Source organism: Falco cherrug, chromosome 8, assembly GCF_023634085.1.
Source record: "Falco cherrug isolate bFalChe1 chromosome 8, bFalChe1.pri, whole genome shotgun sequence".
In the NCBI taxonomy this organism is placed as follows: Eukaryota; Metazoa; Chordata; class Aves; order Falconiformes; family Falconidae; genus Falco; species Falco cherrug.
This window is the reverse complement of record NC_073704.1, coordinates 30,624,079-30,644,671: the sequence shown is the minus strand read 5'-3', so window position 1 is coordinate 30,644,671 and position 20,593 is coordinate 30,624,079. Positions and strand designations below refer to the sequence as shown.

The 20,593-nt window shown below is 44.0% G+C and overlaps 1 protein-coding gene across 6 annotated transcripts in view; it reads right to left on the bottom strand.

The window, feature by feature from the left end:
* SLC15A2 (solute carrier family 15 member 2) overlaps positions 1 to 20,359 on the bottom strand; it is a 77,307-nt gene extending 56,948 nt beyond the window's left edge. The window contains exons 1-6 of one of the 6 annotated variants that reach the window (XM_027804671.2): positions 15,532 to 15,765; positions 7,023 to 7,069; positions 5,891 to 6,133; positions 3,445 to 3,532; positions 2,685 to 2,826; positions 763 to 855 (exon numbers count right to left, since the gene is read on the bottom strand). In XM_027804671.2, the coding sequence (XP_027660472.1) occupies positions 763 to 855; positions 2,685 to 2,826; positions 3,445 to 3,532; positions 5,891 to 5,938 (371 nt within the window). In that variant the 5' untranslated portion in view covers positions 5,939 to 6,133; positions 7,023 to 7,069; positions 15,532 to 15,765. Of the gene's footprint in view, positions 1 to 762; positions 856 to 2,684; positions 2,827 to 3,444; positions 3,533 to 5,890; positions 6,134 to 7,022; positions 7,375 to 11,672; positions 11,802 to 15,531; positions 15,766 to 20,304 lie in introns of those variants that run through there. The other 5 variants (XM_027804663.2, XM_027804679.2, XM_027804653.2 and 2 more) reach the window with 5 other exon arrangements.
* Between the last annotated feature and the right edge of the window lie 234 nt (positions 20,360 to 20,593).

The window sequence follows — 20,593 nt, the reverse complement described above, 5'->3', positions numbered from 1 at the left end:
AAGAAGTCTTTTCCTGTAGCCTTCCAGCCTGGGTAAGCACAGACAAACTGAATTAGACTCATTCTTGGGTGCTTTCTACTTCCCTGTGCAGCTCAAAATACCATTGTTGGCCCAACAGATTATGTCTGTAGGGAACAGGAGTGTCAGGACTCGCCAGGTCTGCAACAAAAGGAAACTGTTCCAAAAATTAGATGTGCTCCTGCCTGCACGTGCATATTTTTAGATCTGCGACCATATAGGCAAAACAGCTTGGTGATTTCAGAGACGCCAGCTGAGGAACTACTCCGAGAAGCCTATCTGTTCCAAATCTAGAGGGCAAAAAGGGTTGTACTTTACAGAGAGACAGACCCTTCCTCTCTTGCATCAGAAAATATATCTTTGGTTTTGTGTTGCCATGCACACAGGGGAACCTTGCTGAGCTGGGCAGCAATGCTGATGAGGAAATGAGGGAGGAATGAGCCTGGTGCAGGCAGCTGGATGGAGGAGAACAAACTCCAATAGCACAGTACAGTAGAGAGATGCCTACATCAAAGAGTTTAAAGTCTCTGTGGTGGTTTCCAACTCTAGAAATGCAACTAGAGTGCGTTCACTCTCTAGATCTGCCCTTCTGCTCTTACTCAGACATCTCAAACTCTTCCCTGGTAAAAGCAACCTATGCACAGCCCCAAACTGCTGGCCTGATGGAGGTAAAAAAGTACAGTCCTGGGTAAACCAGCTACCATCACAACCTACTACAGCGCTGGAGCTTCAACAGCTACTTACACATGAACCGTCTGGTTGCCTAGGGATGGAATTGCACCCACTGACTTTATCAGATGGCCAACGACATACACAATGGAGAGGTAGATGATCGTCCTGTGAGGAAAGCAAACAGCAATGACTGAAGGTGCTGGGTGATGTACAGTCAAAAAGTAGAAATTGCTTTTACTTCCTGATACGTCAGGTCTACTTGGCAGACACACAAGGAATTGGTTTGTTCATACTACTGGTATAGCAGGCAGCTATAACTTTTGTCAACACTGAGTGCACTAGAAGAAACAAATATGTGAATCAGTTCAAATTAAGGAATGTTAGCCCCTGCTTTCTTTGCAGAGGTTGCTGAGCAAAATAAACTAGAAGTGTTCCAGTCTTGTCAGGCATGGAAAGCTGCAAATAGAGCTCAACCTCCAGATTACTAATAACTGGTATTTTGTAGCATACATCTAAGTTAATCCCTTGACTGGAAGTCATCTATAGGGACTGTTGCCCATGTTCAACCCACCTAACACATCTGCATTAGGAGCGTGGTTTCCCCATTGCAAGTCTGTTTTAGATCCCAAGCGCCTCTGAAGGATTGAGCTCACCTATCTTCCTCCCATGTCTTGGTGAGGGAGAAGAAATCTGACTAGGAGGATCAGGCTCTTGAGTGTATTCTATTCCTTCATCACTTTCAGGATTAAGAGATGTCTACCTATTTATATGCAGACAACACACACAGAGGAAATGGAAGGACTTGTTAGGACAGAGGCACTAGAAGAAGCCTTATAAGCTTTGAGCATGGAAGTGGTCCTCAACACATCCAAACCCTGGTTGCAACAGCTAATTTAGAGCCACATCAGATCATTCCTAAAAGCCCCTCTAATCTGTCATCCTGTCCTTGGTATTAGCCAAGGTCCAGCTACTACAGCAAAAGCCACCTCCCATTAAGTCATAGGGATTACTCCAGGAAAAGTCTCTTGCCTAATGCAAAAAAGTCTGCATAAGGATTTACCTTCTCACAACATCATGCTGTAGGATCGATATCCTCAAACACCAATGACCATTGCTAGGTGATCTTAAATAATGAACTTAATAAATCCACACTGTTATTTTTTTCATTCAAATGACAAGAGAATGACTAAAATTGAGCACAAAGGAAAAAGAGCATTGATATCTCCTTAAGAACCTTCTGCTGGAAAGGCATATGGCAGCTGGTTTTTTCCTGTTAAGCCTCTTCTGCCAGGCATGCTTAGACCCAGAGAGAAGAGTTCAGCTGCACTTCACCACTCTGACAGCCAAGACTCCTCAGACAATGAACAAACAGTGCCGAGCAAATAAAGTCCTATACCTAACTGCTCACCACCACTCTGGGGAAGATGATGGCCCACAACTTATCAGTAGAAAGGAAAACTGCTTAACTTACTCAGGAAGAGTTTACCTGGTTATGTGCTGAAGGAGATTATTTGAGTGAGCCCAGGTTTCTCTGGAATAAAAATGGGTATGCTTACACATTCCCTATGCTGTGAAAGCATAAGTCAGTATAGCATAGTTAGCGACATTTCATCTGAAATGGCAAGATCTAGAGGATGACACCGCTTCCTCACCATCTTTGAATCCTTCTCAGAAGCAGATCTTGGCAAGCTGAGGGTTAACCATCCTACACCTCAGCTTCCTCAAGGTGGGTAGGGATGGACAGTGGAGGAAAAGTGTGCTAATGACATTTAATTTGTTCCAACTTTGTTACCTATTGGCACTCAGGTGAAAAAGGAGCACAGAACGGCATGAGCAAACAGATCAGCTGTTCATCCATTAACAGAGAGGAGCTGACCTTCACAAGTGTGCCTGCTGCACTCTGAACTAGCTCAAAACTGGGAGCACAGACAGCACTGCCTTTGCTCAGGCTGCATGATATAGATATGCTGTCTGATTCCGATATCTTCACTTACTTGTATTTTCCCAGCCATGAGTCTGCCATGATGGCTCCAATGACAGGCGTGAAATAACATAGCGCGGAAAAGGCATGGTACACAGCAGTGGAGAGATTCTCATCCCAGTGGAAGAAGCTTAAGAAATACAGGGTCAGGACAGCTAAAAGGAAACAAGCAAATCACATCAGATAATTAAGTTGTATCTCTGCAGGTAAGCAGGATCAAGGTGGCAAGAAAACCACTGATTTGTCTAGCAGCTATGAGCACTGTTGTGGAAAGATCTGTGCTTTCAGACCTGTTCCTCAATCTCTGACACAGGAAAAGCTAAAATGAGATATACCAGTAGCAGGCATTCTTTGCTCATAAACTTTTATGTTTAGCTAGAAAATATATTTTCTAGCTTATCTTACCATAACATGTAGTTCTGTTTATGCACATTTTCTATTTGCAAATTAGGTGCCTGTATGATTCAATTCCCAAACATGCTGATTGCACACAACTATGAAAAACATCACACAGCGGAAAACCAAGTCTGATACAGAGAATCATATAAAAATTTAGACTGGAATGTAAATTTGGAGCTCTCTAGTCCCAGCTTCTGCTCAGAGCAGGTGTAGCATCAATGTTAGGGTACACTGTTCATACCTGCATCCCAAAATGCCAATTTACTTTAAAAGACAGCTGAAACCACATACAGCACAGAACCCTAGAACCCCTAGACTAGCATACATAGAAACACAAGGATGGGAAAGTCGCTTCCCAGATACAGGTCACATACCTCTCATGCCATAGTAGGAGAAGCGCTCACAGAACTCATTCACCACAATGAAGGCAATGCTTAGGGGGTAGTTGGAGCCACAGAGTTTCTGCAGGACACAAATGAGAACTCTGTGAAAACCGTCACCCCAGCAACACATCCCCACAGTGCATGGGCAGTGGAGAGGAGTCTAGTTCAAAAACTAGGCTCAAAGGACTCAAAGGAGGGAGGGGATTCCACAGCTATTTTGCTTTGGTTAAGGCTCCCAGTGAATTAGCCTGGCTGACATGGGCCCACTAAGGACAGCCATGGAGATCTGTGAGCTGCCAGCATCCCACCATGCTCATAGCTCTAGGAACTCCAGTAAGGGTCGTACTGCTTCTCCGCTGCAATGCAAAAACCCACCGAGATGCAAAAACACCTTCAGATATCTTTTCTCCTAAGCTTCACATAAAGCTACTACCCTGCCCCAAAACTTCTCCCTAGAACCAGACCTTGCCTCGCAACTGGTAGACCCCAGGGAGCTGCTGTCTGCTTCTGTATGAATCTGCTCCCTCCTGTGTGACAACTGCTCTCAGTCTCTGCACCTCACTTGCACTGAACTGTGCCACCGCATTCACTGAAGCAAAGCGTCAGCCCTGTGTCCAGCACACTCTCAGGCATAGCATCCATTTCATATTGCAAGAACAATGACATAGCTATGGATAATTCAATTTGATTAATCAAAACTAAACAAAACAGCAATGGGACTGTCAAACCTCTCTGCATGTAGCCACTCTTTCAATGAATCTGACTTTACTTCAGCTAAAATCAGCTGTTTCCATGTGAAATACAAGGCATTTAAACAAATGAGTCTTGGCATGACCTTGCATGGGCCTCCTTCCTTCTTGCTACCCCGCTGATGCCCAAGCTAAGCAGCTTCCAGCTGCCTTGCAACAGGGAAAGCAGGTTTTCACAGCACTGTCCAGCCTCTGCCAGTTAGTGGGAAAGAGAGGCTGGCCATGCACTGGTGAGGGGTGGAGGGGGAGAGTAATATTACACAGCTGCATTTATATTTATGGTCTTAAACAGCCATGGTATGGGCCAGTGAAGTGAGATGAACTCTTCACAGGCATTTCTGTGCCTCGTGTCAGAAACAATGAATCCCTCTATTTCTTCCCAAAGTCCCAAATGCAAATACAGATACCAAAATAGATGTGTTTAGTCAGGTTTATTTTACCACCAAGTGACCTGAGCTTATTTGGATTTCTGAAGCAATGGCATCAAGTTTAGAGGAGTCTAGCTTAATGATGCTGTCTTGCTCAACATTGTACAAGAGCAACAAAAGAAGTTGGTTTTCCACAGAAAAAAAACCCCAAACCAACGAAACAAAAAAACACCAAACCCCACCAAAAAATGCTTTCCATTATCTAACCCAGCATATGTAAGCACAAATATTTTTGTCTTTTGTATTTTTTTTTCTCTCGCTATTTATGGGCTGCCTTTTTATTAAGAAACCCTTGGCCTCTTTCATTTACTAGAGTAAATCTGTAATTATCCATTTAATTTTGTATTTAGTCTGAAACCATCGTGCTCAGCATATGGCTTGTAAGACAGAGTGGGCTCCCCTGGAAACCACACTGGGGCTTCGTGGTTTCAGACTAGCCTAAAAATGGTGGCATACATAAGCAGTAAATTCACAAACACACAGACATATGCACATACAGCAGGGGTCCTCAAAGTACGGCCCCCCAGGGTCCTCAATCCAGCCACCAGTATTTACAGAACCCCCCCGCCAGGGGTTGGGGGGGGAAACCAAGCAGTCGCAGATTAATTCCTGCCACTTAATCCGCGCGCCGGCCCCCTGGTTAAAAAGTTTGAGGACCCCTGACATACAGAATACTTTTCCCCAACAAGTTTTTCATAATAAAGAAGAGCCGTAAGAGGCAAATTATGTTTCCTGTGGGTGCTTGGAGGCATGTTCTGAACTGGAAGTAAAATTGTATAAAAGGAATAGTTTTATTCCTCTCTTTCACGAATCTCACCATCAGTACTCGTGAGATTTAATAACATTTGATGGAGATGCAGGGGTGACTGTTCAAACCCAGATGGCCAGGTGTCAGGAACCCTGCTGCCTCAACTCACCCCGCCGTACCCGATGCACAAGCCCTGCTGGATTTAGCTGCAGCAGTTTAAGGTATCACATGCCACGCTGGCATCTGCAGTGACAGGAAACCTGGCAGTGTCTCATTTTAACCACTCCTGCTCTGGGATGGGCACTTCCTACAGATGAGCAGGGGAAGGAGAGCAGGAGGCAGTGACTTCCCAGCTAAACCTCCCATAGTGCCTGAGCCAGGACACAGAGTAAGTGCTTACAAACACAGAGCAACTACTTACAAGCAGGGGTACTTCCATCTGGCTTGTATGTCATGAGATGGCATTAGCATACACAGAAACCCTCATGTATTCTCCCTGCTGTATCACTGACCTGCCTGTGGCCTGCCTGGACATCCAAAAGTGGGAAGCTTTCATCCATGCAGAGCACCAGATGCAGTTTGCTCGCTTTCGCCGAGGAGGACCTTGCTCAGCAGAGAGCCCCAGCAAAAGCAAAGAGGCTAAGCTTGGATTCGTGAACACTCAGATAGTCTGCTGTGCTTAGCTACTGCTGTAAGCCTGGGGTTTGCAGGATTATGGAGCTCTTAAAGATACTGTGGAAGTTGATAGTCTGCATCTTTGGAAAAAAGAAAGGTCATTTAAAATGCCAGCTACAGGGGACATTTGTTTTCACCTCTCCTTCTTGCTGTCTAGCAGCAGAATGGGAAAAAGATTAGTATGTCCCAGGAGTTCTGGATATCCAATAGTTAATGTCTGCACAGCACTTAAAATGGCAAGTTAAATAGTTGGCTTACTAATGACATAACTGTGAGCCTTAAGAAGAAGTATTACAATAACTGTCCTGCAAGTCAAAGCAGGTACAATACATGCCCAGCTCCCCCTGAAGTCAGTACAATGGGCAGTGTTTAGGCATCAAGTGCTCAATCAGCATTAACCTGAAAATCTGCACGAACATCAAAGCTGCAAGGCAACAAAAAATTCACCCGAATCTGGCTTTAAATCAGAGGCAAAGGTGTAAACCTGAGGCTCTGGCACTACAGCTAGGGTCTGTAACACCCATCAGCGGCCCATCTTCAATCCCTATCCTTCCTTCTGCTTTGCAGCATCTGGGGACCATTTATTCCCTGGTGGGTTTCATCAAACTAAGCAAATGGACAGGTCAGCTCCCTCCCTCCCACAGACAACATCCTCCTTCACTTCAGAGAAGTAAGTCTTCTTGCACAAGGAAAGTGATGTTCAGGAAAAATGCAGCAATCAAAACCCTTACCCATTTTCCCAAACATTCAGACAGTTCATTTTTTCCCCCTTTAAGCTGCACTTTCTTAACTTAATCAGGTTAGTGGAGGGATTTTTGCCTTGAGTTGTTAATGCTTATTTCAACCCTCTGCAAGAAAGGGTGTTTGTCTCCAGCCAGAGCACAACAGAGGAAAGAACAGAGAGATCTTGCAGTGTTTAGAGCAAGCTGAGCAGAAAGCAAAGAAAAGGAAACCAGCTGTAACACTCACCGGGGATTTTTTCTGAACAGCGAAATCTCCTTTGGGGGGATCATCTCCTGCAGAAACAAAAGTGAACAAAGTTTCCTTGGATTCATTTCTCTGAAAAGCATTCATCTCCCCTCTCGCCTTGTCTCCCACCATGCTATGTGGCTGTGGTGAGTTGACTGGGAAGATTTCCAACCTCAGGCATGAAGTTTGATTCAGTTTGAGTTAACCCTAATTGAGCACATTTGTGCAGCCAGGGCAGAAAACGGAGGGAGATGCTACCAGGGGAGACAACTCCAGAGTTCAAGAAGAGTCAGGGAACACAGCCTAAATCATTCACAGGTTGGGGCTGTCAGCACTTCATGGCACAGACCGCCCTTTTGTTTGGCATGCCCCCAGCTATCATACGTGCACCAGCCCAGCACAGCCCTCTATGCTGAACAGATGTGAGCCGAATAAAAACCCCAGGTCCCAGATACACCTACATCCTGTGGATTTAGAAGCAGAGTGTGCATCTCCCTCCCAATACAGTAATGACAGGTTTATTCTGCAGGGATCTCATTCCACTGAAAAGCCACACATTTATCCCAAGTCATAACTACTAAAATGCTCATCATGCCAAACCCTCAGACAGTGGATGTCACGGATGCCTGCACTTTGTTAAATCATTTCTTTTCTATCCCAGGAGTGAAGCGACCCAGGGTTCGTTCCTGCACCAATTCCCTGGAGTGACCTATGGGACAGTAATCCAGAGGGCACAGCCAGCACCCCATCTCTACTTCCTATTATCCAAAAGGCCACCTTAGGGCTCCTTGTGGCAAACGCATCCTATGCTGTGCTGGGAGCCCCTGGATGCCCCCTGCAGCTGCATGGGCTCAGGTTCTTGCAGGTACCCTGTTGTCCCTCCTTCCATGCTCTTCTCAGGAATAGAGGAGCTCTTCATCAGTATTCTTCCAGTGCCAGCTGCAATTATAGAGCAAAATTCACAACCTTCCCATAAACCATTCTCAGTGGCTGTGGCTCTGCAGCATTCTAAGTGCAGCACAGGGGTTTTTTCTTCCCCTTTCATTTGGCTTCTTTAAAAGGCAAATGTTCAAGGAATTTTGCCAAACATTTCTCCCATATCAGCAAAAGTACAGACCACACCCAGAATCTACAGTTGGTACAAGGAGTCTCCATAAACTCATTGCTAGGTCCATTACTGAGTTGCTGCTACTGCTTGGGTACCACAGGAACCAGGTTGCAGCTGACAAACCAGGAAAGAGGCTTTTGCTCACACCACAGATCCCTAATCTGGCTTCAGCATTGCTAACAAGACCTGGAAAACACTTAGATGAGGGACTCAGACGTGACAGAGTGCCCTAAGGAAGCATAATTACTCTCCACATCCCCTCACATGCTCTGGCATTACTTCCTCTGAAAACCCCCAGGCATCCTGTTTCACTCCTGCTAAATGTGAAGCCCAAACTGCAGATGAGGCCAGGAAGGTCTACCTCTTTCTTATTCCCCTTTTCTTCTACAGCTGTGGCAAAGCAACACTTTGTTACCCCCACACACACTCCGTACTGCCACAGACCAGCTGCTCATCTTCAGCCCTCCCAGTGATTTGCACACTGGCACGACTTTGCTTTTTCCCCTGGGTCACTTCTCAGGTGCCATGAACAGCCTCCAGAGAGCTAGGGTTTGTTAAGCCCATTTCAGGGGCAAGACTTGACTCAAAAGCATACCCAGCAACGGGGTCAGTGCAAAGAACAGGACTTGTGCCCATTGGTCCCGTCTCCTGCACACTGGGTTAGCAGGTACTTTTGTGTCCTACAAGTCTGACCCTGCACTAGAGGTAGCAGGAGTAATTCTGAGCCCTCTGGCCGTATCACTTACTGCCCCAAGTATCTCTACATGACCCCTGGTAGAAATCTGCTGTGTTCTGCCATGCACAGGTGAGCAGAGCAAACACAGCAGCAAAGTTATTAAAGGAGTAATACAAAAAAAAGACCGAAAAGGTTTTGCCATCCCTTGTGCAGGGCTCCCACGCTGCTACAACATGATGCCTTAATATTTTCAGCATCCTGCAGCTAATATTTCCTCTGTGTGTATACAGTCCTGTGTATCACATAAACTAAATGATTTTTTTTAAATACTAACATGAAAAATCGTATCAGTCAGTGGGATTAACATACACTACTTGTCAAATACACTGCAGAGCTGTTTAGGCCATTAGCTGCCAGAAGGTCTTCTCAGAGAGAAAGGGAAAAAAATAATTCAAATGTCTGGTAATAAATGGTAACTCATGGCAAACAGCAAGAAACAAGGTAAGAAGAATAAATTTGCAACCACCTCAGATACAAATTAATTCAGAATAAGACTCGATAGAAGGAGACCTGTGCGGCTGGGCTGAAAATCAGGAAGAAATTGTACCACAAATGGAAATAAGGTGGCATTTCAGAAGACAAGTACAAACAAACAGATCAAGCATGGAGCAACAGAGGCTGCAAAGTTAAGACACAAAATGAATTACAGCTAGCAGGGGGACAGAAAAGGCAATAAGAAAAGGTGTTAGAAATGCTGACAATATTGAAGAAAAAGAAAGGAAAATGAAAGCCTGCTATTTAAACTAGAAAATGAGCAAACAAAAGCTCATCCAAAGAAGCCAGAAAAGTTGTGTCCTTTTTGTTTGTCTTCACTCAAAAACCTAAATTGCCTAAATTGCAACAAGATGCATAACACCATTAAAATGAACCTGTAGGAATATTGGTGAAATGAGACAAAAACTGCTTAAAGAATATTTGGATACCTCACATGTACTCAAATCATTAGAGCCTGATGAAGTTCACCTTCAAATGCTGAATGTGGTATTAAACCACTTCCCTTGTGAAGGGCAGAAGCAGGACAAGCATCAGCACTGCCTTTAAAAAGGCAGGGTAGGATAACCCAGGCATGTTCCTCCATAGCCAGAGAGATACTTGATCGGATAATCCCTTCTAAGCACCAAAAGGAGAATAAAGATTACAAAACAGCCGTTTTGGATTGGAAAAACTGTTCTCAAACCAAACGGGTTTATTCTTTGGTGACAGGGTAAGTGGCATAACAGCTAGAGCAACTGTGGATGTGGTATATTCTAGTGTCTCTAATATCTCTCAAGGAGCAGAGGGTCCAGATGAAATACCCATATAATGGGCAACTGGAAAATCCCTCTCAATGCAGCTATCAATGATTTTCCATCAGATTAGGAGGGCAAAAAACACACATCTTCAGCTTTTCTATGAGCAAAGACAACATAAGCGCAGCCAGCACAGTGCTCATGTTTGTGTCTGAAACCAGGATGAAGAAGCCTGGGGGAGTACAGGGATGGATTCAAAACTGCTAAATGGGACCACTTTGCAGCTCTGGAATGAAAAAGATGAAACTCAGGAAAGCCTACTACCAGATGCTGCCTCTACCCATTGACAGGAAAAGCAGCCAGAGACCAACTACTTTTCATTTTTGTCAAGGATAGGATGAGAAAATATTTTTAGTAAAGAAGATTTGGGGCTGCTTTTGTCCAAATTCCCTTTCTGCAAGGACAGGTGAGCACTGGAACAGAGACAGCATGGCTGGGGCTGCAGGGTTCAGGCAATCCCTAATGTCTGTTATGCAAGAAAGCATTAGGGACCGGCTAAATATCAGGTCCTGTCCCAGATCAGGCAGATGGATGAATTTACGTGAAAATCATGTGCTAAACAACTGGTAAATATGAAAGCAAGGACTGCTTTCTGTAACATTTCCTCTTTTCTGAGTTTTCATTTAGGCAAGTGGACAATCTGCAGGACAATTCATGTTCAAATGTAATATTAGAGCTACCAGATGCCTTGCATAGCCAGAAGTTCCCACAAATACATTTTTCTATGACTTTCAGTTCATAATTTATTTTTTTCTGGTTCCTAAATCCACAGGAAGACAATCTGCATTTTCTCTTTGCATTTACAATCTCAGATTCTCACTGTTTGCTGCTGCAGTCCCGTGCACATTAATCTGTTTATACTCAACTGATCTCTTCATTTTTATCTGTATTCATCCTGTGGTACAATCCCTTCTTGATTTTCAGCTCAGCTACACTGGTCTCCTAATAATGAGTCTTATTTTGTATTCATATACACTGGCCATGCTTTTATAACCCTTTTACCATATCTGTATTTTTCTCTTTCTCTCTAGGACAAGGTTATAAGAAGCTATATGAATGTATGCCAGCAACACTTCGGGCTTAATGACCTGGCCCTAGATGGACAAGATAACCTCTCCAGGTTTCTTCTGGCTTGTTTTCGCCAATTCTTTGATTACAGGAAAAAGCATGGCTTAACTGATTCAGACAGATCAGGACTGGTTAACATCACCTGCAGACTTCTCTCAAACTTCAAATTTAAGAGGATGATGTATCAAATCACTTGAACAACCAGGAAAATAGACCAAAAATCTTCAGACCTGCATCTCTGTTCTATTCACGAGTCTTACAGACTCAAAATTGTAAAGGTATTTAGCTTAATACCATTAACAATAACAAGTACCTAATCTGTATTTAAGAGCCTGTCATCTGGTCACTAGACAGCCTGTAACAGAGAAATTTCTGATCCCTCCTGGTGCCTTTTTGTCTTCAGTTTCTTCTATGGTTAGCAAGAGGAAATCTTTAAAAAATTCTCTCACCAGCTTGGGCTTCCTCTGCAGCCTGCAGCATGCCGTCCCCCTCTGCCATGCCTGCTGCTTCCAGCGCAGTAGATGCCCCCAGCTCTGTTGTGCCTGAAGATGAACCTCGCTGAGCAATCCTGGCTCACTCCCACCCTGTTGTTAATGTTTCACTTCACAATAACAGTCCTTTGGTCACCAATAAAATAGTTAAACTTTCATTTATTTTTGATGTTCAGTAATCTCTGCTCAGCTCCCAAATGTCACAGGGAATCTGCCTTTCTCCTTGAATGCGGACTCTAAGGCTGCATGGCATCTGTCATGGATGTTCATGGTCAATCACTTCATGCTGCAGCTGTGCTATCTTTCAATAGAATTCCTACTTCTGGATGAGAACAGGGACTGGACCTGTGACTAGACAATCTACAGCTGGCCATAAATCCAAACTTTTGTCACTGTACACCAGCTACAGAACTGGCCTTAACTATGCACGCCTTTTAGCAGTTAAGGTTGTGAGAAGGCACAGGTTTCCATCCCCTTTTGGCAGACTGGCTTAGGTTCCTGGTTCTTCACATGTCACGCAGGAATGCAGAGATAACATCGGCATGCTGTTCTCCCAGACCCTTTTTCACCTTAAAGCCACGACCTGCCTGAAGGAGGATCAACATTTTTTTCTACCACACTTCTGCTGTTTATTCCTTTCTGCTTTCCCCCATAACCTCCCCTAAACTGCTGCGACTTCCTTCCAGAGAGGCTTTAAGGCATCTCCTCTGCAGGGGAAAACCCCAGATATTTTCTGTAGACACAGAAATGGCTCACAGTGAAATTCTGTGTGTTCAGCAGTAAGTAGAACAAAATGGGGTCTCCATCATCACATGCCATGGCCCTGAAGCCACCTGCATCCTTCCCCTTTTCATTGCACTGAAATCCCAGTCCCACCTGCTTCATAGCCCCATATCTTTCATCACCTCAACATACAAAATGCAGTTAAGGCTACAAGCAGGTATGCAGTTCAGGCTACAAACAGGTATGCAGTTCCTAATGAACTTTGCTATCAGCTGAACGGGGGAACTGGGCAGGACGACTGGAACAAACACACTGGGGAAACACTGAGAGACATCCAAACTTTACAGTGAAGAGAAACATGCAGCAATAGCTATGTATATGTGCAACAGCAAGCAGCCTAAGCCAATCACAGATCAAATTCCAAAACTAAATGAGGAATAAATTCTTACAGGTGTTGAGTCATTTGATAAAGATGCTGAGTTATTTGACAGAGCAACAAGGAACGCACAGCCTGAAGTGAAAGGAAGAACCGCACAAACAACTCATAAAAAGAAGATGGCAAACTGCAAGTGGCTTGGGAAAGAAGGACTGAAGCATAACTTTAATTATGGCTACAAAAGGGCAGGCTACTCACATAAGATATACCAAAGTGTAGGTAGACAGTAAGGAGGACTTAAATCTAGAATGTATGGCCAGGATCCAGGGAGTGTTGGTCGTATTATAAGAAGTTGTACCATAGATAAGTGCAAAGCTAGCAGTATGAGACTGGGCAAGCACTGTGAAAAACAAGAGAAAAGAAGTATGACCACTACAGGTGAGACAATGCAATACAGAAGAAATGCTGGAGGGAGAACAGTTGTTGGGAAGAATATAAAGCTTTACTTGGTAACGTTTGTGACTTCTGTTTGAAGATTAGGGGGACAAAACACATCAGGAAGGGCTTTTATTTCCAAACAACTTTTTAAGAGGCTGTCATAACATGGGAAAACTATGATCTTTCTTTTCATTGGAGGGAATGTTCAAGCAAAATACAGGGAAAGGTACAGCTGATCAGCTGAGGCAGGAAATGAAGAAAACCCAGCACAAACAAAATACAACCACAGATTTAAATTACTTTCTAGGCTCTCAAGATGGGAGTACCACAAAACCACTGCAAAAAATTGAAAGTTGACTCCAGAATAAGACTTGTGGTCTTTCAGAACAGACCACTGATAAACAGTAAGTGGATACCAAGAAAGGCTATATATTGCATTAAAAAAAAAAAAAAAAAAAAAAAAAGAGTCAGGAATAACTCAACTGTTCACGCTGTCAGTAAGGAGGTGGGCTAAATGAGCTCTTGAATTCCTTTCCCTCTATTTTCTCCTCCAGTTCTAAGCGGTACTTGGTGCTATGAGATAAGGTACTATGCACTGACTCAAAACTGACTGGTAGCACTGGTTTCAGTAAACTCAGGAAATAGAGAAAATGGACACCCAGGTGCCCCAAGTAATCTGGACCCAAGGGTACATGCCAGTCCTTGGGATGTTTCTGTGTTCTTCCCCTCCTGTTTGGCTTTTGTTTCCCTTTTATAGTGATTTAAAGGATTTTAGGAATGCTGCCCACTTCTTAGAGACAGTCCCTAGTTAAAACAATAGCTAGTTTTATGGTTCACATAGGTATGTAAAGTCAGCAACAGAGTACTCTGAGAAAACAAATCAAGAAAAGGAGAGCTAAGATAGGTGTACAAGGAAATATAAACTCAGTTTCCAACACACTAGTCAGTGCTGTTTGACTCACAAGGGTATAAGTAATCAATTCTGAATGTCTTTTTTATGCCCCTAACAAACAAGATGTGCTAGTCCCTCAGACACCCAATGCCAGAGCTGTCTGGTTCAGGTATAACTCAGGCTCTCTGTTCAAAACCTCTGAATAACAGAGAGAGTCTGGTAACAGAAAAATCTGAACATTCACCCAGTCCACTTGCCTGGGGCTGAGGGTGGGTCCCCCTCATCGAGTGAGAAGGTAGGAGGTCACTGCAGCTGGAGGAAAGGTTATAAGGTGTGGCAGAACTTTGGAAAAGTACTTGAGGACCGTTTGGTGTCCAAAGAACTTTTTCTCCCTGGTCACATTGTTAAGCCAAATCTGGGTTCTTCACCCAGTGTGCAAAACCTGGTCAACACACAGAGCCAATATATTTGTTTATTGCATGTCTGCACAGAGTTGGGTGCTAGGTGGTAAATCCACAAAGATAGCGCAGCTCTTAACACACAACACTTTATACACTTTAAAAAATTGTTAGCCATTATGTTTAGTCACACTTAATTCTCATGGGTTCTTATGGGCCTCCTCTCCATTTTAAGGTGCAGTATTCTTTCTTTTCACCACCCTGTTCTGTGGGTAGAGAGCTTTCTTTGCTCAAGGGTGAACCTTTTAGGTATGCAAATTAGGATAGTTCACACACAGTTCCAGTAATTTTCTGTTTGGTCTCATTAACCATTTGGTTCTCCTTGAGCTTATCTTGCTATTTCTTAGCTTGGGCTACTTATGGCATCTATTCCTTCTTCGAAGGCCTTATTAACTACTTGTCAGGCTTAATTAACATCCTCTGGTTTTCAAATTCTTGTTTTCTTTAAAGGAAGTAAATGTATCAATATCAGAAGCAGGATCTTACACAGCACTTTTCAGAAGCAAGTCTCACGGCATTTCACTGAGCATATCAGTATCTCCATTTCAGAGATGAGAAAAGGAAAGAAAAAACATCCTGACAAAGGCAGACTCTGCTGAAACCTCTTGCACACCAGCCCAGTAGTCTATCCATTAAGCTGCCCTGCCCGTAGTATTATCAATGCAAAGAAAAAACAGATACTGATCTTATCCTGCCACAGGCTCCAAGAGCTAGCTCAGCTACTGAAGGTATCACAGCCTGCAGCAGCCTTGGCTCTGGAGGAATGCAGAAAGGCAGAAAGACCGTTGCATCTCAGTTATCCCTCCGGGATACTGCCTTGGGGATTTCCCTTTTTGCACCAACCCCTCAGCTGGCCAGTAGCTCCTTTCCAGTGGCACGTTCCACACCCTCTCCCACCCAGCTCCAGAGTAAAAAGCTGTTTTTACTCACAGATAGCCTTTCCTTCAGCAGAAGGCAGCTAGTAATGAGAAAGCAGGAATCCTGTAACTACTCTATTCCTCACAGCCAGCTCACAGGGATGTCCAGCACGAGGAGGGTCTACTGGGCAGTGAAGGAAGGGACACAGCTACGGGATGCGGCAGCAGGACCTGGGGGTTCAGTTCTGACCATGTTACTTGTCAGACACCTCAAGCATGTATTTCAAGTTTCCTAACCTTAACTCCACTGACCACAAAATGAGAGTCAAGCAGCACTAATCTCCTGTACATCTGGGGCAAATGGTTTCATTCAGTAATCCGGCTACAGGATAGGAGAATCTCAGAGAAGCAATTAATTCCAACATTTCCAGTTTTTTTCATACACCCATAGTACACAGCCAGATTGTTTCATTCTTTGCAAGCTTCTCTGTCAGGACACATAATGCACTGCACAATTTCAAATCTTTGCCATCACAGGGAGGGTATTCTCACCATATCCTAGCACACATCTGATTTTTTGACTACCGTTTAAGTCAGATTGCAATTGTGTAATCAGTATTTCATCAGGGCAAGCTGCCAGAGACAGGGAACATGTAAATCCCCAAATACCTCTGTTCTGATTAAAAAACCTGCAGATCTAATCCAGAGAGAGATCAGCTCTCTGACAGTGACCCCTCCCAGATGCAAGCACAGACAGATATGATACAACCTTCTGCATTCTGGTGACTGTCATTTCCACTGAGATGTTAATCAGATCCTCCTCAACCAGCTCCCTCCACTGCCACACCAAGGGCCAGGCAGATCAGGGGCTCATCCAAGATTCATTAACTCTGGTTCCATGCATTTTAATAACAAGCTCGCAGTGCCATCCATTCTTTTCAGCCTTCCCCCACAGCAATCATGGGGATCAATTTGCTAACAGAGTGAGTGCAAGTAGCTCTGCGCTTCTCACTGGAGCTGGTGAGTCTTGTGGGTTTTCCCTGCATCAGGTCACAGAGGGACTGGCACAAAATTAGAGATCTTTTTGCTTTTTTTTTTTTTTTTAACGTCAATTTCAACATACAGCTTTGGGGTCTCCAGGGGCCCTGACACTTCATAGCACAGTTCATTTAGTCCTGGCCGTTCTATGCCCAGAGCAGTCTGCTCTTTACTGGCACTTGTGGCAAACCCCCTTTGAGTTTGGCTGGGAGAAAGGCTATACTCTGTAGGAGGAAGAATTCATCTGTGCCTCTTCTCCTTATGCTAACTCCCCCCAAAAGGTCTGCTTTTCCTAGGAGCTAAGTGGCATCTGATCCACCTGACATCAGTGGGACCAGGGGTGCCCAGCCCTTCCCAGGTGCCACCCCCCAGCACATAACTTCCTTCTGCCGAACATGCCTTTCTCTCCAAAATAACCTCTCCTGTCTCAGCAGCTTAACTGAAGCACACCTGGCTATGACTGAATACTCAATCAGGCACTTTCTCCAATTATTCTCTTCTGTCCTCAGCCTGTCTCCTTCCTCCAGAGATCTTGCATGGGGATGTGCCCATCACACCACAGCAGTCCTGCATGTCATACCTGCAAACGTTCTGCATGCTTCACTTGTGCAACGAGCAACCCTGAATACAGAAATGTTTTTCCCACGGGCACACAAAAACTACCTCTTGTGCTTTCCAGCTTGTGGCCACCCAGAAGCTACCAAGCAGTGCTGAACGTGCAGAGCAGCAGCATGGCACATGCCCAAGCAGCAGGCAACAGTGTACATTGCTCTTGCTGCACCTGCAGGCCACCACAGCCTTGCTGGCTTCACCAGGAACAGAGCCAGCCCCAAGTGTTTTGAGTGATTGCAGACACAGGCTCAGAGCATGAGCCCTACACAACAGCAGGAGGTTTAATGAAGTCAAATTAAGTCACATTCACTCTTCAGGCTACTACACTCACCTCCAGCCTTTCTGCTTTCCTAATCTATTTCTAAACAGTACCTCATACACTATAAGGACACAAACACACTGCAGATTTCCAGTATCTTCCTGTGGTGAGATATCAGCTATTGATCTGCTCCTCCTTTACACTTATTACTCACCAGCAGCCAGTCTCACCTGTATCTGAGCAAAGCAAAATGCCCAGACCTAGCAGAGGTTTCACTAGTTCCCTGTTTAAGAGAAAATAAGTCTCTTAAACCTATCTTCCTGGAGAGGACATCTGCCTGGCAAACAGGGAAAAGCTCATCAGCTACAATAGCAAGATGGGAGTGGTACATATGGGTTGTGAGGTAGCATAGGCATGTACCAGACACAGCAAGAATTTATAGATAATGAAGATGTGCCCGTTCAGGTCAGTTACTACATTTACTGCAGACTAATCTGTGATGTGTGACAAAGGGAGATGGCATTTCCACCCTGATGAACAGGGTGCTGAGGATATGCTGGTATAGGCTTCCCACCACCTCTTCCATCTCCTGTGCCCACAGCTAGCACATCTTTGCTGTTTGACATCAAGCCTTTAGATGTATCCAAGTGGTCCTGTATAGCCCTTATTAAACAGAAGAGAGCACACTGGTACTCACTGACAGAGAAATACATTAATGCCAACATTTATTAGATATAATAAACCCATGCCAAAAAAATGCAATCACTTTTTGCATGATCTCCAGCTATGCCTAGGCTACATAAGATCTAGCATGCCAGCCGTTTAAGATGCAGAGGGCTACTTGAGAGGTACATATTCAATTGACTTAACCTTTGAGTGCTCAGCAACTTGCAAGATTTGTTTATAGAAATAATCACTTTCAGAAGCAAAGTGTAAACTGCACTTTTTGTCCATCTCCCATTCAGTTTTACCTCTAACAATAAGTCACTAAAGAGACTCAACATGGAATGCCTTAGCATTGTACTCATGTAGAAATATTTCTTTGCTGTATACACTCAGATTAACATTCATTCTCTAAGATAAAGACAGCTAGAAATATTTTGAGGGAATAAAAGTAGTTTTCAGCATTCCTGACACTTCCTATTGTTAACAAACAGACGATCTTATAATGGTAAAGTCAGAGGAATAATTCCTCTCTTATACTAGATCTGATTGACTAGACATGACAGATGGTGGTTTTATTACTTTCCGTCTTTATGCCATTCTGAAAGAGACCTCATTGAATGCAGCCCAGGCTGCGTTTTGAGTCTTAACCTCTCAGATAAGCAAACCCCGTTTCATCAGGTTAATGGATCCTTACTTGATTCAGGAAGGCAATTTTCCTTAAAGTTATTCTAATCAAGTACTCTGAGCCCAAATTGTCCGGGCTGATTGACTGCCAGCAACTGGGAGATCTTTCTACTAAGAACCATATTTATTTTCAAAGAGGGAAAACAAGTTATTATTATTATAAAACCAATTCTATCTTGCATTCAGTGACTTCTCAAATACTAGCTTTTACTGCAGTCACAGAATTAAAGATAAAAGTAAAGTTAATGCAGTCTTCCTCTCAGTAGTTTTATTAAATAACAGGCAGGAAAGGAAAATTAGAGAGAAAGAGATGGCCTGCTGTCTGTCGGCCCCTATGGTATAGCATCTGACCTTAATCAGCACGGACCCCTTCAAACACAGGCTCGCTCCAACCTGTCTTTCTGTATCAGCCTCCAAATTGAGGGCTGCCAGCCCAAGTAACTTTGCCACCAGGCTGGGAAGACGTGACAAAGGAATATCCATCTTCTAAAAGAAAAGCTCTGAAGGAAAACCAGTACCTCAAGGATGATCCCTATAAATCTTGTCTCCTGCATGGCATCCGGCTCCAGTTTGGTGCTACAGCTGCTTGGGAGTGCAGTGACAGCCCATGTGGAGATAGGGATCACAGTGTCCTGCTGCCTTGGCTCTTGGTTGACTCAAGTCACTCCAGCAGAAGTCCTGCCAGCTGTGGGGCTGCCCAGGCTGCTTGAAGAAGTATATGGGAGGTCAGACCTCTACTACTGCCTCCCACCTACTGCAAGACTGGTCCAGCAACTGAGCAGACATAAGAAGGAGGAAAAGGTTGTGCAGAAAACCAGCCACAGACACAAGAACTGGGCCCACAACCCCTGAAGGATCATTCTGTCGGTGCTTTTACTTCTCAATGCACATACTACCTTTTCACACAGTTCACAAGCAGGTGTGTCTGATGCCCCGTCAGACATTCAATACTGGATTTCCACCTCCAGAAAGCCTGACCCCAGGAGCCTCAGCTGGAACTTGCAGGGAAAGCAGAGCAAGCTACTTAACACAAAAAAAAATTCATTTTCTGTCCTAACAGCTCTGCTGAAATTATTGATGCCTCAAATGAAACGATCATTCTCAATGATTTTTATCTAGCAGTCACCAGATTTTTAGGGTTGAGTCAGGCAGAGCATTACACTGTAATATCAAGGCAGGCATCTTTAAAATGGTGGTTATTCTGCAGGAACCATAAAGTTGCTAGAGAATACATTAACTCTTTCATTCCTCAGAAGGACTATAAGGCAAGGAAAGATTGTCAAGCTGTGATGCAAGGGGAACCCAGAAACCTATATTCTCTCCCTCTTTATGATACAAACTGGTCCTTCAATCGTGCTCTGGTTATGCTCATAAACAAAAAAACCCCACTAAGGACCTCAGAATTCCCTGTCTACTGAGAACTCACAGAATTTACATTCAAGAACAGCATAGCAAATACAACCAGGAGGGTAACAGAGCAAAAAGCAGCTAGAAAACAAGTAGCTTTTATGCATGCTACAATCATGCTACAATCATGCTACAACAGCACTGCTGTGCTACACACAAACCTAAGAAACAACTACTAACCTCTATACCACAAGAACAGTATTTCACCCTTGAAGAGCATTCAGCAAATCCAGCCCCCACAGTAACACTACCCAGACTAGTGAGACGCGCTGCCACCCAAGTACAGCTCAGCTGGGTCCACAGATGTACCTCATTAAATTAATTATCCCATATTTACTTGGTGAAGACCCAAACTTCATTAACTCCCACTCTTCCTCATCTCAGATTGAGTTCTTCTTATGCTTGATTCTCTAAATATTTTATCTTCTATTTTTGAAACACCTTTAAGATACAGAGGAGCATGAAAGGT